This window comes from Sitophilus oryzae, unplaced genomic scaffold, assembly GCF_002938485.1.
Source record: "Sitophilus oryzae breed Bouriz unplaced genomic scaffold, Soryzae_2.0 scaffold_1189_pilon_pilon, whole genome shotgun sequence".
Taxonomy (NCBI): Eukaryota; Metazoa; Arthropoda; class Insecta; order Coleoptera; family Curculionidae; genus Sitophilus; species Sitophilus oryzae.
In genome coordinates, this window is record NW_022145825.1 from 312,636 (window position 1) to 329,573 (window position 16,938).

At 30.8% G+C, this 16,938-nt stretch overlaps 2 protein-coding genes and 4 non-coding genes across 13 annotated transcripts in view; 4 read left to right on the plus strand and 2 right to left on the minus strand.

Moving 5' to 3' along the window:
• The window catches only part of LOC115891635 (NAD kinase-like), a 35,772-nt gene that overhangs the window by 919 nt on the left and 17,915 nt on the right, over positions 1-16,938 (plus strand). For 2 of the 6 annotated variants that reach the window (XM_030912154.1, XM_030912156.1), the window contains exons 2-3: positions 3,431-3,636; positions 10,057-10,140. In XM_030912154.1, the coding sequence (XP_030768014.1) occupies positions 3,503-3,636; positions 10,057-10,140 (218 nt within the window). In that variant the 5' untranslated portion in view covers positions 3,431-3,502. Of the gene's footprint in view, positions 1-2,784; positions 2,866-3,430; positions 3,637-6,971; positions 7,267-9,158; positions 9,305-9,556; positions 9,630-10,056; positions 10,141-16,938 lie in introns of those variants that run through there. The other 4 variants (XM_030912155.1, XM_030912152.1, XM_030912158.1 and 1 more) reach the window with 4 other exon arrangements.
• On the minus strand, positions 83-9,150 carry LOC115891634 (5-aminolevulinate synthase, erythroid-specific, mitochondrial-like). 3 transcript variants are annotated; one of them, XM_030912150.1, is made up of 7 exons: positions 9,069-9,094; positions 2,158-2,468; positions 1,976-2,101; positions 1,673-1,886; positions 1,050-1,612; positions 479-939; positions 83-283 (listed from the first exon to the last, which is right to left on the minus strand). In XM_030912150.1, exons 2-7 carry the CDS (start codon positions 2,294-2,296, stop codon positions 185-187), a joined length of 1,602 nt encoding a protein of 533 aa, XP_030768010.1. In that variant the 5' UTR covers positions 2,297-2,468; positions 9,069-9,094; the 3' UTR covers positions 83-184. The 3 variants fall into 3 exon arrangements, with proteins under 3 accessions (XP_030768010.1, XP_030768009.1, XP_030768011.1); XM_030912149.1 differs by lacking the exon at positions 9,069-9,094 and having other exon boundaries at positions 2,158-2,572; XM_030912151.1 differs by lacking the exons at positions 1,976-2,101; positions 2,158-2,468 and having other exon boundaries at positions 9,069-9,150.
• On the plus strand, positions 3,700-3,772 carry Trnak-uuu. The gene has a single exon. It is a non-coding gene; the product is annotated as a tRNA-Lys (tRNA).
• On the plus strand, positions 4,104-4,174 carry Trnag-ccc. The gene has a single exon. It is a non-coding gene; the product is annotated as a tRNA-Gly (tRNA).
• Positions 4,416-4,487, minus strand: Trnae-cuc. The gene has a single exon. It is a non-coding gene; the product is annotated as a tRNA-Glu (tRNA).
• Trnae-uuc lies at positions 7,516-7,587 on the plus strand. The gene has a single exon. It is a non-coding gene; the product is annotated as a tRNA-Glu (tRNA).

The window sequence follows — 16,938 nt, forward strand, 5'->3', positions numbered from 1 at the left end:
AAAAACAATTTGACAAATCATTTAATGTAAATAAAATGAAAATGAATTCTTTATTAAAACACCAGCAAGAAAAAGAACAAGCAACAATTAAATCCTTTAATTCAAATACATATTTTAAATATGAGTTATCTATTCAAATTCTATTAAGGCTTGTAAATTGAACTGTAATAATATAAAGATATGTTTACGCAGCTGAAGCGATATTTGGGCAGTTTGGAATAGTACATTTTTCTCGAGACTCGTAGTAATCAAACAGAATCGGTTTCTGACAGAACTGACATTCCTACAAAAAAAACACACTTTAAATATAGAGCTCAAAGAATAATCTACGATTTGTCCAGCAAGAGAATATAAAATTTTGACAGGGAACATAAAAAAATCAAAAAAAAAGGCAATCTACTTATGATTTAAAGACAGACAACTGTCAATGTCATATATTCTCGTTCTAGAGAGACTATATTTAGAGAAAAAGTCTAACCTTTCTACATTGTAGTCCGGTGAATGGCAGTTCCAATTTTTCCCAAACTACTTTCAAGTCAGACACAAGTAAATCCATCATTTCTTTCGTATGGTGAGGCGTAGGGGCGAATCTTAATCTCTCCTGACCTCTTGAGACAGTTGGATAGTTAATTGCCTGAATATAATGACCTTTTTCACTTAAAAGGGTATCGCTCACTGCAGAACATTTTTTAGGATCGCCTATTTTTATTGGTATAATATGACTTGGAGTGTGCTCAATAGGAAACCCATATTCCAGCAGTTTTTCTCTGAGATATTTCACATTTTCTTGATGTGTTTTTCGCAACATCCTTCCCTCATCAGAAGCGAGGATTTCAACAGCTTTTTTAGCACCAGCCAGGACAGTTGGTGGTAATGAGGTGGTAAAAATAAATCCAGCACCGTAAGACCTAACTGTGTCGATTAAAATTGAGTCTGCAGCTGAAAAATATTATTTTAAACTTCATTTTAATAGAGGTTTAAATATAATGACTAAAGAATACAAGGAACCAGTGTCCTTGTATTCTTTAGTCATTGTTTAAATATTATACCAATATATCCCCCAATGTTGCCAAATGCTTTCCCTAAAGTTCCCGATATTATATCCATCTTGTGCATTACACCATCTCTTTCTCCAATACCTGCTCCATGCTCACCGTACAACCCAATAGAATGGACTTCATCAATAAAAGCCAAACCCCCGTATTTGTGAGTTACATCACACAATTCTTCGAGAGGGCACACTGCCCCTGACATTGAATGAACCGTTTCGAAAGCCACTATTTTTGGAACATCTTTATCGACATTTTTAAGCAACTCTTCCAAATGTTCTGGATCGTTATGTCGAAAAATATGCTTCGGAACCTGACTATTTCTTATCCCTTGAATCATGGATGCGTGGTTACCAGCATCGGAAAAAATGTGGCAACCTGGCAAGGCTTTTGCTAATGTGAATAGGGTTGTGTCGTTTGCAACAAAGCACGAAGTAAATAACAGAGCCCCTTCTTTTTTATGGAGCCCTGCTAATGTTTTTTCTAGGTTTTCATGTAGAATGGAGTTTCCAGCAATATTCCTTGTGCCTCCTGCGCCACAACCAAATTTCTCCAAAGCATTTCTAACAAAATTATATTAAATTAGTTACCTGGGATTATAACAGCAATTAAATGTGGTTTACCTGACTTCATTTTTAACACTAGGATGACAAGACATGCCTAAGTAATCATTTGAACACCATACAGTAATTAGTTTCTCTCCAGAAGTGTACTCGAGTGCTTTGGGAAATTGTCCATCTCCGGCCAGTCGATTAACTTTTTTGAAAATCCTATAGGAATGCTCCTTTTTCTTTTTCAAAATCTGTTCTTGGAAAAATTCGTTGTACGCGAAGTTTTCTAAAGAATAAAACGGATTTAGTACCTAACGCAATAAGTATTTACCTTTTATCTTTAAGAAGTAGTAATGGAATTGATTCACTACTTACGATCAGTAGTAGGTTTTGTAGGTTTCCTTTCTTGATTTACCTCTATTACCTCATCCGTTTTTATTTCCTTAACAGCATTGGGAACTTTTTTTAAAAAAGGACATTTTGATGCCGTTGATAATTTCTCTGCATAAAAAATTATCGAAATTCAAATAAATAAAGCGATATAAACACAGGAATACCTTGCGATTCGTTTTCGCCAGCTATATGGTTCATGGATCTGGAGATAACCGGGCATTGGCTTCCGTACGTTTTTATTAGAATTGGTGCATAATTTTTCACGTAAGATTGGTTAAATCTCGATAAAAACGGGCAAGACATTTTGGAAATTTTCAGGAAAGGAAAAGTCTGAGAAAAATCCAAACAAAACTTTCTATTTCTAACCTCAGATTTGCAATTTGCAATACTCTGTGTTTTGGGTTGTATACTATTTCATGATGCGTGTATTTCTGGTTGTATAAAAAGTGATAATTTCTAACTGATTTGAATTTCCCTAAAATTAAAATTAATTTTTTAGCACTAAATATTATTAAAAAGACAACTTAATTACAGATATTCTATTAAAATCGTAATATCACGTAAACGTTTTTATGAAGCTCTATGTATTTTAATGAAAAAAGAGTCGATATTTGTGTTGTAGTTAATAACAAAAGTTATTATAAGGATTAATTAAAAGCCCTTTGCCATATTAAATCAACAAACCGATTACTGAGTAAGTGCAATATAGAAAACCAACACTCATGGTCAAATACTTGATACTGTATCCTTTCCAACAACTTTTTGAATCAGTATGAATTGTTAGAGTGTGTAAAAAACAACTTTTGTTCAATAAAATCAACTTCCTTCAAGTTGTACTAATGGATATAAAGTACCTACACAATAAATGTTCCGTAAGTTCTTTTATTTATGTTATTTTATTTATATTTAATTTCATATTTCATTAACCGAAGACTTGTCACCCGTGGGTAAGAAGAGGATGGTATAAGTTTAAAATTCAAAAAACTGGTTAAACAACAAAAGATTTCCGAGTCATTAAAAAAATTAAAAATACATGATTGTTTTTTGCATTTTTTAAAAGCCATATCGGTACTTATAATTGGTATTCTGTGCTTATTTGTACCTAATCATCCATAAAGAAGTACCTATATCTAGGTAGGTGTAGGTACCTATAAATTAAAAGTATTTGAAGCAAATTATGAATCAAGATAATGAAAAACTAGTTTTAAAGCAGAGTTAAAGCTTGATATCTATCCTACACCTCTCGTCTGTTATATTATTCTTGTAAGATCAAGGCATCTATGATCAAGGTAAAACAACTGAAAAATTGGTCATAATGCATTTTGAAATATACCATGACCCAAATTTGTAAAATGTACCTACAAGAGAGACAGATTTAAAACAATATACCTATTGCATTTTATAGATTGATTAATAATTAATGCACTTTCTAAATAGGTAAAGAAGCTGAAGCGAAAAAGCCCTTAATTGTTAACGGTTATTGTTATTAAAAACAATCTGTTAACAACAATGAACGAATGCGATCTTCAGTTAGCTAGGGCTATAGTGGCTGAAGAAAGTCTCAGAAACTCGAGTAACAATTCACCAGATGGTAGTCCACTTCCTCTGAAGAAAAACCTATCGGAAAAACAAAAGCTTTTCAGGTAAGTTTAAACAACTAGTACCTTTTCATTTGAAAAACGTCTTTTAGGAAAGTTATTTCCATCGCCCGGGTAGCTCAGTCGGTAGAGCATTGGACTTTTAATCCAAGGGTCCAGGGTTCAAGTCCCTGCTCGGGCGGACTTTTTTTTATTTTTTTTTAATCAATTGTAATTTTAATACCGGTTTTTAATTATTTTCTGTATATTTTTTATAGAATTTAAACAAGTTAGAGTTACTCGAAACATCTAGCTAGAATAAATAATAAACCACCAATTTTTTTTAAAAACATTTCTGAATTTGTTAAATTGTTTTGATTAAATAAAGGACTGATTATTTCAAAATACCATTTGTTTTGTTTTTGTTATTCGAAAAAATATAATATAATGCAAAAATTATAACAAAAAATATCTTTTTTTTGTTGCCAAAGTGTATTTTGTTTAACAAGGGCTACACAAATTTTACTCTTGAAGCACTGCTGGTGTAGTGGTATCATGCAAGATTCCCATTCTTGCGACCCGGGTTCGATTCCCGGGCAGTGCATTAAGTTTTTCATAAATTAATATTTTCGTTTTTTTATTTTTGTATGTATGGAAATTATATTTTTCATTGGAGGAAACTTTTAATTTCACTAAAATACTTTTTTTACTACTAATTTTGTAAATTTTGATAAATACAACTATTTTACGCGTTTTGAGTTTATTTTTATGCAAAATAATTAAAAACAAAAATGGTTTTTAAAAGTGAATTTTTAATTTTAATTAAAAAAAATTAAAAAAAGTTATTCCGGTACCGGGAATCGAACCCGAGCCTCCTGGGTGAGAGCCAGGTATCCTAGCCACTAGACCATACCGGATATATTTACACTTCTGAAATACTGAGTAAAGAGCTGAACGATGTGTATTATTATTTTTCTATTCCTTCTACATATTATTTCATCAATTGTAAAAAATACGGTATGCCAAAACTAAATTACCATAATGAACTAGTTGACGAAATTATACAATAATTAAATCATACATATACGAAATAAAAAAAATAAATAATAATGTAAATATTTACTTTAAACTGAAATTGTGAGCTTTATTGGATTACCTGTTATATTTTAAATAAATTTAATCTTGGTATGTTTTTTCTTTGCTTTTTTTGGCACACTTTTGTATAAACTAGAAAAAGATAGATATCCACACCTGACCTGCGGTGATGCCACTTCTAACGATTTTTCAGTAGATCTACCGAAAATACTCTACCGATTTTCATGCTTTTCATACTACCGATTTTCATGCTTTCATAAAAGGTCTTGACAGACAACATATAGGTATAAAGGTTACGTTTTTTTCTTGTGAGCTTCCGTGAGCTATCGTCATTTCGCAGCCAACTGGACGCTGTTTTTAGGGTTCCATACCCAAAGGGCAAAAACGGGAACCCTATTACTAAGACTTCGCTGTCCGTCTGTCTGTCACACAGGTCTATCTTATGAACCGTTATAGCTAGACAGTTGAAATTTTTACAGATAATGTATCTATGTTGCCGCATAAGAACAAATACTAAAAACAGAATTAAATAAATGTTTATAAATAAAAAAGTATACTCTGTTTTTTTTCTCAGGTAAGATTTCGACAGACGATGACAGAAGAAAAGCAGATGACGCCCCATACCAATCTATTTATTTTACTAAAAAAAGTTTCTAATAATTTTTAAGTTATCTATGGATGGGTTTAAATATAAATCCGTCATGCGTCGTGTCTTATTGTTTTTAACCAGTTTTATTGGTTTATTTAAAAAATGACAGATCGTATTTCAATTTTATTGGTTTGACGGAACGATGAACGACAAACGGACGCCGATGCGTATGAACTCGCCCTTGGAACTCGCCTTTAGATTTTTGTCATTTTTGACGCTTGTCAAAGTCTTGCCAAATTATAGGTTATAATTTTGTGTCAACTTTTGTTTTTGTTAAATACCCTGCGTTTTGGAAGATGATGCATTTTGATTCGTATTATTACGTGTGTTTTGTGTCTTTTGAAGTCAAGTGGAGGAAAATCGAGTGAAAATTAACTGTAGACCCAGAGCACAGTTTATGGTTAATATTCGCTGCCCAGGCAGAAAGTCTTATACACCAATGAAGTTGCCATCGATAAAGTTTGTATACCATTTCGTCGTAGATAAGTGCATCTCGTATATGGTAGAAGGATCAAACAAAACACATACTAAAAACTGGAGTAGCTGTAAAATATCGACATCACACGATAGGTAAATAATGGATTTTAGTACTGCAGAAAAATAATGTCAAAAGGTACTGGTTTAAAAAAATTAAGATTAAAGTTAATTAATCAACCTTTAAGGTATAAAATTTGGTAGGTGTTATTATTAATAAAATAGTTTGTTTTATTTACCTATGTTGTTTTATTTATTCCTGTGGAATATTACAAATTTGTATTTGTACATAAGTTATATTGATAAATATAATCAAATGCGGGTAGTTTCATAAAGCTGGAAAGTAAATAATAGTTCTTTTTTATATTTTTTTGGTATGTAGTGTCTTGTTCTTGTTTGTTTTAACACATACCGTTTTTATTAAATAAAATAACTCGATTACATTTTTTCAGTTTTATACAGTTTTTTTCACAATATTTTGAAGTAATCACTTGTCATCTTGTCAATCAAATTTTAAATATTTCCTGCTATGCGTTCCAGTTGTACCAACTTATTTCTTTGTAAAATAAAATAAACTACTTTGAAATTAAAATGACAGACACATCTATCACTGTCAAGGATCTTCTCGTTGGACAGACTATACTTTCACTAAACATTATCTTTTAAGTAAGAATTTTACATAGAATCTTTCAAGTCCTCGGTGGCCGCGTGGTTTAAAGCGTTAGGACTTTACGCTGCTATGACTATAGTTTAAGGAAATTAAACGTTTCCTTATACCGTATGATCGAATAAAAACGGCGTCAGCGATGGCTATGAAATGAAGATCGCTGTCATTTTGTATGTAAAATTAAATGGGGAATGTCATTGATGTTCATTTCCAAGCCAACTGGACTCCGTTTTTTTTTGATCATACGGTACTATGCTATGACGTTGTACCGACTCGCACTTGACCAATTTTTTTCGATCACACGGTATTATTCCATTATTGAATATCAAATTTTTATTTTTTGAGACTAATAAACGATATTTATTAATTTATTTAGTAGTTAAATCCTGTTTAATAAAGACTTGTGTTGTTTGCATGTTTCAAGTATCTTTTTATACTCCAAAAAGACTTTTGACGGGGTTATTTATGAAAAATAAAATTTTGGTAGTGGCAACACTGCTGACCTGTTTCAACCGAAACGTCAAAACATAACCTAGTCGCGTTTTCGTTACAAAAGAAGTAAATGTTGTAATTTTCATGTGAATGTTGGGTAAATTTGAATAAATGTAAAAATGTCGACGCTATGGGTTGGCTCGGACATCGATTTACCAACTCTGCACAAATGTAGGTCGGCGGAGAAGCAAGAATTTCGCCTATCATGTCTGGTGAACAAAAAGACTCACAGTGAACACTACATAGCGAAATTCGAGGCGAAACTGGACGAGATCGACCGGGAAGAGCTCACGCATCACAGGAGACCGGGAACTTGGCCGTAAGTTGCGCTTTTTCATTCTGCTTTTGATGGAGGTCAACGATTTTTTCACTGACCTCATTTTAAACGCTTTACGAGGCATAGATTGGGTTGAAAGGAACTTTCGATTGAACGTGTGTGAGATATAGAATTATAGAATTTATAATAGTGCTGTATGTAATTAAATAGTTAATTCTTAATTATTTGTTATTCGTTCAGTGAAAAATCTTTCAGGTCTTTAAATACGTTCAGTAAATATGTTTAGCGTACTCCGGTATGGTCTAGTGGCTAGGATACCTGGCTTTCACCCAGGAGGCTCGGGTTCGATTCCCGGTACCGGAATAACTTTTTTATTTTTTTTTTCTAAAAAAGCTCTTAAATATAATATACAGGGTATGGAATATAAATTAAAAAATAAAATTTATTTATTTTACTTAGTAAATAAAGAAATAACTTGTGTTTAACACATCGACATTTTTTAAACAGTTTATGCTAAAACAACTGAAATTTTGTCTATGGTTGTCATTAATCATGTGACGTTTTTAGCTACATATGTTGATTATTAGGATATGTCATAAACAGTATAAAGGGTGTTCGTACATGCTCTAGTCCACTTTTAATATCTTAGCAATTTTGAAAGTTGAAACATTGTTTTTTGATTGATATACAGGGTGAGTCATAAATAAATGCAAATATTTTCAGGGCTGGTAGATCTCGATAAAAGAAATATATTTTTTCTTTACCATTTTTCAGATAAGTCCAAAATAACCGAGTTATTTAAGTTTGGAAAATAAAAAAAAATGATTTTTTTTTGAAAAAAATTTGAAAGCCACCGGATTTTTTCTGTTAGTGCCGTAACAATAGAGTAAAGCCGTAACTATGGTAATATCAGAGGTTAAGAAATTATACCATGGGAAAATTTGCGGTGAACAGGCAGTTCTAAAAAGTTTTCGAAAAATATACTGTGAAATTTAAAAGAAAATGCATGATTTTCAACATCTTTTTCTTGCGAAAAAAACCTCATAGACGTGTTCCTGGGGTTGAAATATACCATCCCTGAAAATATTTGCACTTATTTAAGACTCACCCTGTATAGACAACCTTAATAGTATCCATAGTATTTTGAACACACATGATTTTTGCATGAAATACCCAAAAAATATAATGGGTGTCCCAATCAAAATAAGATACTAACATCCTTAAAAGCGACCAATGGTCAATATCTCGGTTAAAGTATTATTATTTGACCATCCTGTATATTTTTATAAGACTCTTTATAAAGTTTTATCTTAAAATATATACAGGGTGGTCCGAATGGTATTCCGGAAACTTGGACAGCATATTCTGCACGTAAAAAAGTTCGTATAAACTTACGTCTTAAAATGCTTCGTTTCGGAGATACAGGGTGCATTTTTTACGTAGAAAAAGGTACAAATGTATATTTTTTTCACTCAGGAGTGTAATACAGGGACGGACGAAAAGTTATTACTCTTCAAAAGAGTTAAAAAATGTAATTGGCGTTCCCTACAAGTAGGAATTATATTCACATCGAAATCAAATTTTTCATGTAAAAAAAACAGAACCCAGATACTAATTTTCATCCAAATATCGAATTTAGTTCAAAAATTTATTAGGAAAAAAATCGAAATAACAATAAAACTTCTACACCCTGTATCTCCAAAACGAAGCATTTTAGGACATAAGTTTATACGAACTTTTTTACTGATTTTTCATTTTTATCTGCAAAATATGCTGCCGAAGTTTCCGGACCACCCTGTATATTAAATACCGCTCGAATTAAAAGGATTAAAAAAAATACTTACTGCTAAACACTCTCTCGAGACTCATGTCATGTACTAACGTAAACAACTCTATTTTTATTTTACTTTGTTTACACATCATGAGCTTAACACGATATTCTCGTGCAATAGCAGTCGCTTTTGCCAACAACCGGCTGTTTTAGAAAAAAATCGTCGTTCGAAATGCAGTCAAATAATAATAATAACAGTGCTGGGTTTTCTCGATGCGTTAGTATGATGGACAGGGAGGAAATTGACAGGTAACTAGGGTTGTGTTTTGTCTGGAAATACTTTAAAGTGGATAGTTTAAAGTCCAGAGAATTAAGTTAACCTAAAGAGAAGTTAGTTTATAGATAATAATAATAATTGTAGTACCTATTGCTTATCGATCTGGCAACATTGTTGCTAAGTAAATTTTGTTTGGTTGCCAAATAGAATTTATGAATTTTGTTCAGTTTTCTAAATCTTTTTCCTGTTGTCTTTTATCTCATTTTAATATAGCGATTATAGTGAAAGTTGACTACAAACTAATGTTATTTATACCTTTGAGGTGCTCTCTGTTTACTTATTTCTGTGAGACTTTAGGTATGTACTCGATGTGACAATGAACTCTAAACATATCTTAAACTTAAATTATTTTTTGTTGTGTGAAAATACGTTAAAATGGATATAGTTTGTTCAGCAAAAGAAGATATGACAATGACAGTTGTTTATATTTTAACTATAGCGTGTTTTTCTGTCATTTTTTGACGTCGTCTGTTAAAACCATAATATATTATCTCACTAGATGAACTATATTTCACACTTGTATTATTTTATCTATCTATTCTCCACTGGGTACAGTATTTTTTTTATTGTAGAGGAAGTAACAGTTGTTGTTTCAACATTTTAGTTCAATAAGTAGATTTTTGCTGTTTTTTTTTTTGAATGTAGTCTATCAAGAAAATTACGTATTTACTTACTGGATAAACTATATTTTGAACTTATATATGATTATTTTTTTTTGTTCTAGACGGACTAGATCACTGAACGCGCCGTCTCCAGTCCAACATTTCGGACCATGCGGACGCATAATGAAAAATTCGGCCATGGTCATGTAAGTATTATTTTTATATGCATGCATTTGTGTGCAATCTAATCGCAATGTGCGATATTTTCGTACTAAACCTTTGACTTTATATAATGAGCTCGTGTTTTTATCGACGTCAGAGAATTTTTAATAGAAAGTAGGAATGTGCAAAACTACCGATATTTTAAAATATCGATATGACGGATATCGATAATTTAAAATGTCGATAGTTTGATATATCGATATTCAGAAATGTCGATGATTTGAAAATATAGATATTTTGAGATACTAAAATAGGTATGTGCAAAACTATCGATATTTTAAAATATCGATACGTATAATATCGATACTTTAAAATGTCGATAGTTTGATATCGATATTCAGAAATGTCGATAATTTGAAAATATAGATATTTTGAGATACTAAAATAGGTATGTGCAAAACTATCGATATTTTAAAATATCGATATGGTTAATATCGATAATTTAAAATGTCGATAGTTTTATATCGATATTTGGAAATATCGATAATTTGAAAATATCGATGATTTAAAAATCGATATACAGTGCTCGCCAAGAAGTTTGATATAATGAGTGCCTGTGTTTATCGACCGCAGATATTTTTAATGGAAAGTAGGAATGTGTAAAACTGTCGATATATTAAAACATCGTTTATTTAAAATACGGACAATTTGAAATATTTATATCAAAAGTATCGATATTCAAAATTACCTATAATTTTAAAATATCGATCTTATTAGCTCGCCAAGAAGTTTGATATAATGAGCGCCCGTGTTTATCAACGGCAGAGATTTTTTAATGGAAATTAGGAATGTGTAAACCTATCGATATATTAAAATATCGTTAATTTAAAATGCGGACAATCTGAAATATTTTTATCTAAAGTATCGATATTCAAAATTACCTATAATTTTAAAATATCGATCTTATTAATATCGATAATTTCAAAATATCGATATTACTGATAACGATGATTTAAAAAAAATCGATATACAGCGCTCGCCAAGACGTTTGATATAATGAGCGCCCGTGTTTATCAACGGCAGAGATTTTTTAATGGAAAGTAGGAATGTGTAAAACTATCGATATATTAAAACATCGTTTATTTAAAATACGGACAATTTGAAATATTTATATCAAAAGTATAGATATTCAAAATTACCTATAATTTTAAAATATCGATAATTTCAAAATATCGATATTACTGATATCGATGATTTAAAAAAATCGCTATATAGAGTGCTTGCCAAAAGATTTTTTTACGGTATTGAAACATTGTAAACAAATAAATGATTTGGAAAGCAATCAGAATTTAACTAGTTAATAAAATTAAAAAAAACAATTTTAAATAATTAAATAGACATTATAATGAATATGTGTATGTACTTGATTTACTGTACACAATATACATATGTACTTATTTACCATACAAATGTAATGCATATATGACGAGCGTAATTATGTATTTATGCAGTCAAATAAATTACAAGTCATGTAGCATAAAATTTCTGTTTTACGGATCCGACAAGGTTTCTAATATTTACTAGTTTAGTCAGGACAGGACTGTCTTCTATTTATGTATTTTTTTTAGTAATAAATAGAATAAAACTTTGTAAAAAAGTAGTATGTTAAAAATTATATTAGAGGCTTCTTTGACGCCGTTCTTTTTGATCTGATGCCATTTTACTGTGTGTACTTAATAATGAAAATTGATTACAAATTAACGTACCTTCTAAATGAGATAATCAGGTGGCAGATTTGTCTATAGGATTGCTGAGTCACATTCAGAAATAGAGATGGTTTTTTAACATCTATGATGTAACGTTCATTTGTTTTTGCCTTGGCTTTTACAGCTGTTGTGATTTTATTATGAAAATTATGCTAGATTCTTTGGAGAATTATTTTCTCTTTAAAAGGAGTTTTATTTTGTTAATGATGTTTATAAAGGGAATATTTTACCTAAAGTGGTTTTCCTGGTGATTTTTTTTAATTATATGTGTATCATAGAGTAAAAATAAAGGTGGAAATATTTCAATATAAACATTAATTTGTACTGGAAATATACTAAAAAGTTTTCTGTTTTCAAAGCCTGAAAAATTAGTGTATTTATTATTTTTTTTGTTTGTTATAAGGTGTTAGGAAAAATTAGAATGATAATTCTCTATAAGTTAAAAGAATTCGTGGGTTCTTGAACCTTATAGTATACAGTGTGGTCTAATCGTTAAATAATCTATTCCTAAAAAGTTTTTAGTTATTTTTTATACAAGACGATAAAATGGAATTTTATTTTCAGAAATGGAAGCAATTAAAAAACGTGCGAGAAGAAATAAAGTTTTTAACCTATCCTTGCATTTCCTATCAAAATATATATACAAGGCTATCATTTAATCTACCCTTGTGGTTAAAGTACTATTTTTGATAGATACATCTATGGAAAAAAAGTATTTTTTACTCAATGTAAAAATAAATTATTACCTTCTTACGGCCAACTGGCAGCAAGGGCCATTAAAAAAAAGAAGAGTGTGGTCCAAGTAGGGCTTGACCTCGCCAAAATTATTATCGATAGTCATTCCTCATTGACGCCGTTTTTTTCTCGATCGTATGGTTTTAGCATAAATGACTTAAATTCCCATGTGACTATATCTTACTTGTTACAAAAATAGCAAACTATTTATAAACAATTTGTCGTATTTACAGTGCTCGCCAAGAAGTTTGATATAATGAGTGCCTGTGTTTATCGACCGCAGATATTTTTAATGGAAAGTAGGAATGTGTAAACCTATCGATTATGGAATGTGTAAACCTATCTTATTAATATCGATAATTTCAAAATATCGATATTACTGATATCGATGATTTAAAAAAAATCGATATACAGCGCTCGCCAAGACGTTTGATATAATGAGCGCCCGTGTTTATCAACGGCAGAGATTTTTTAATGGAAAGTAGGAATGTGTAAAACTATCGATATATTAAAACATCGTTTATTTAAAATACGGACAATTTGAAATATTTATATCAAAAGTGTCGATATTCAAAATTACCTATAATTTTAAAATATCGATAATTTCAAAATATCGATATTACTGATATCGATGATTTAAAAAAATCGATATACAGTGCTTGCCAAAAGATTTTTTTACGGTATTGAAACATTGTAAACAAATAAATGATTTGGAAAGCAATCAGAATTTAACTAGTTAATAAAATTAAAAAAAACAATTTTAAATAATTAAATAGACATTATAATGGATATGTGTATGTTGTATGTACTTGATATACTGTCCACAATATGTACTTATTTACCATACAAATGTAATGCATATATGACGAGCATAATTATGTATTTATGCAGTCAAATAAATTACAAGTCATGTAGCATTAAATTTCTGTTTTACGGATCCGACAAGGTTTCTAATATTTACTAATTTAGCCAGGACAGGACTGTCTTCAATTTATGTATTTTTTTTTAAATAATAAATAGAATTAAACTTTGTAAAAAAGTAGGATGTTTAAAATTATATCAGAGGTTTCTTTGACGCCGTTCTTTTTGATCTGACGCCATTTCACTGTACTTAATAATGAAAATTGATTACAAATTAACGTTCCTTCTAAATGCGGTAATCAGATGGCAGATTTGTCTATAGGATTGCTGAGTCATATTCAGAAATAGAGATGGTTTTTTAACATCTATGATGTAACGTTCATTTGTTTTTGCCTTGGCTTTTACAGCTGTTGTGATTTTATTATGAAAATTATGCTAGATTCTTTGGAGAATTATTTTCTCTTTAAAAGGAGTTTTATTTTGTTAATGATGTTTATAAAGGGAATATTTTACCTAAAGTGGTTTTCCTGGTGATTTTTTTTAATTATATGTGTATCATAGAGTAAAAATAAAGGTGGAAATATTTCAATATAAACATTAATTTGTACTGGAAATATACTAAAAAGTTTTCTGTTTTCAAAGCCTGAAAAATTAGTGTATTTATTATTTTTTTGTTTGTTATAAGGTGTTAGGAAAAATTAGAATGATAATTCTCTATAAGTAAAAAGAATTCGTGGGTTCTTGAACCTTATAGTATACAGTGTGGTCTAATCGTTAAATAATCTATTCCTAAAAAAAAATATTTTTTCTCGAATTTTAAATTACACCATTTAATAGTTATTTTTTATACAAGACGATAAAATGGTATTTTATTTTCAGAAATGGAAGCAATTAAAAACCGTGCCAGAAGAAATAAAGTTTTTAACCTATCCTCGCATTTCCTATCATTTAATCTACCCTTGTGGTTAAAGTACTATTTTTGATAGATACAGCTATGGAAAAAAAATCTTTTTTACTCAATGTAAAAATAAATTATTACCTTCTTACGGCCAACTGGCAGCAAGAGCCATTAAAAAAAAGAAGAGTGTGGGCCAAGTAGGGCTTGACTTCGCCAAAATTATCGATAGTCGTTCCTCATTGATGCCGTTTTTTTCTCGATCGTATGGTTTTAGCATAAATGACTTAAATTCCCATGTGACTATATCTTACTTGTTACAAAAATAGCAAACTATTTATAAACAATTTGTCGTATTTTAAAAATGGCAAATCTATTTAAAGGAATGGTAGATTTAACATAACTTTTTTGTTATTGTGCTTAGTTTTAAACGTACTTTCTTGCCGATTTTATAGGTATTGTGGTGTTTAAAGAATACATTATTTCTTGAAGGTGTTTTGTTTATAACTACATACATATTTAACCTGTTTTTCTTCAGATTTTCTTTGAAAATGTCTACAAACAAAAAATATATTTTATTGTTTCGGAATCAACGTGCGTAAATTCAATATCCAGAAATTTGAATTTACTTTTTTTAGTATCGTACAGGGTGCTCAAAAAATATCACTAAAAAAATATGTGTATATAGTATATACATTTTTTTGCTAATACCAAATTTTTCTTTAAAATTGTTTAAATCTTTATAAGTTTTTGTAGAAGTATAGTTTTCTGTTACGCACCTGAGTATACACGTTTATCGATAAAAAATCGATACGATTCAATGGCCTTGATAACTGATTGATAATAATTTGTCAGGATGTACATATACATAGATAATATTTAATTTGATCTCGAAAATTAATTAAAGACTTTGTTTCAATGTAAACAAATGTTACAGACATTGTTTATTATCTTTTCTTAAATTGCGGGTGTAATTGCTTTTTTTGTCCCATTATACATAATATGTGTGTATTGGTTCTTGTGGTTTCTAAAATATACCGTACGTGCGAAAATAATAAAAAGGAATTATAGTGCCATTTTAACCACCATCATTCATTGAAGAAATAAGAAGATGCGCAACCTTATGGGCGATTTCGTGGCATAAAATCTGTCCGAGATGTAGTTGGCGTTACCGTCAGCCTGTCCGAGAATTCCGAGATTTAGTTTAGCTCTGCGCCGCGCCGCTGCGCACTGATAGTCGTTTACAGAGCAGCGGATAAAGAATAATGTACCGTAGTTCTGCTTTCAGTCGACAGAGTGAGTGGTTGCCGGAGACATTGTTGCCAGAAGTACTGATTAATCCGTAGATTTACGGATTTTGGGTACAGTACGTAAATAATACGGATTTTGTATCGTTAAACAATTTAATATAATATTATATTATTAAACAAAGAACGGCGTTTCAAGCCAACTAAACGATTTTTTTCGATCATACGACATATTCAGTACCTATAAAAGGAATTTTATTTTTGTTGTTTATTCTATGTTTAGCACGAATTAATTTTCAATACATAAACGCGGATTTTTCATCCAAAGATATTTTCGTCAAATGTATTACACATATTTTACATTTTAATATGGCAAATATCTTGAGAACGTCTTGTATATTGTATCTTGTTTAGTCGTAGCTATGTTTACCAAGAGGCCTTTTTTACGTAAAAAATAACGGAAACGCATAGTTTTTCACTCAGTTCTTTTATACAGGTACAGACGAAAAGTTACTACTCTTCAAACTAGTTAAAAGTATGTAGGTTTAGCTCCCTACAAGTAGGAGTCATATTGACATCGAAATCAAATTTATCATGTCAAAAAACACCCAGACACTAATTTTCATCCAAATATTGACATTAGTTCAGAAATGATTTAGAAAAAATTGAAATATGTACAATGAAACTTTTACACCCTGTATCTCCGAAACGAAGCATTTTAGGGTATAAATTTGAACTCTTTTAGTTATTTTTACCTGTAGAATATGCTGTGGAAGTTTCCCGAGTAACAGTTCGGACCACCCTGTATTTTTTTAATGATTGGGATAATTCAAAATAGCGGATCCAATATGGCCGATGCGAATTTAAAAAATCGCACGGATCTTAACCAAAACCACCGCCATATGGCGGTTTTTTGGGTCGCTGATCATGAATCTGACGTCGGATTCGCAAAATTCAAAATGGCGGATCAAATATTTTTTTCGGACGCGAATTTAAAAAAAAACACCGATCCGAACAAAATCAGTATATGGGAGTTTTTTGGGTCGCTGATCGCGAATCTGAAGTCAAATGGGTCATTGATCGCGAATCTGACGTCGGATTGGCAAAATTTAAGATGGCGGATCCCTAGAATAGGGATATATACCCAGTGGGCGCGGGACCGATTCGAATCGAACCCACTTCGTTCTTGGGGTCGGCCATATGGGATCCGCCATTTTAAATTTTGCGAATCCGACGTCAAATTCATGATCAGCGATCCAAAAAAGAACCCTATGGCGGTTTTGGTTAAGATCCGTGCGATTTTTGAAATTGGCATCGGCCATATTGGATCCGCCATTT

What these genes read in the sequence shown, in the direction of transcription:
- LOC115891634 (XM_030912150.1), bottom strand. Translation starts at nt 2,296, where the DNA reads ATGTCTTGCCCGTTTTTATCGAGATTTAACCAATCTTACGTGAAAAAT. An exon ending in TGGCGAAAACGAATCGCAAG is followed by an intron (nt 2,102 to 2,157) that starts GTATTCCTGTGT and finishes TTTTTTATGCAG; the next exon opens with AGAAATTATCAACGGCATCA. An exon ending in CAACATTGGGGGATATATTG is followed by an intron (nt 940 to 1,049) that starts GTATAATATTTA and finishes AATATTTTTCAG; the next exon opens with CTGCAGACTCAATTTTAATC.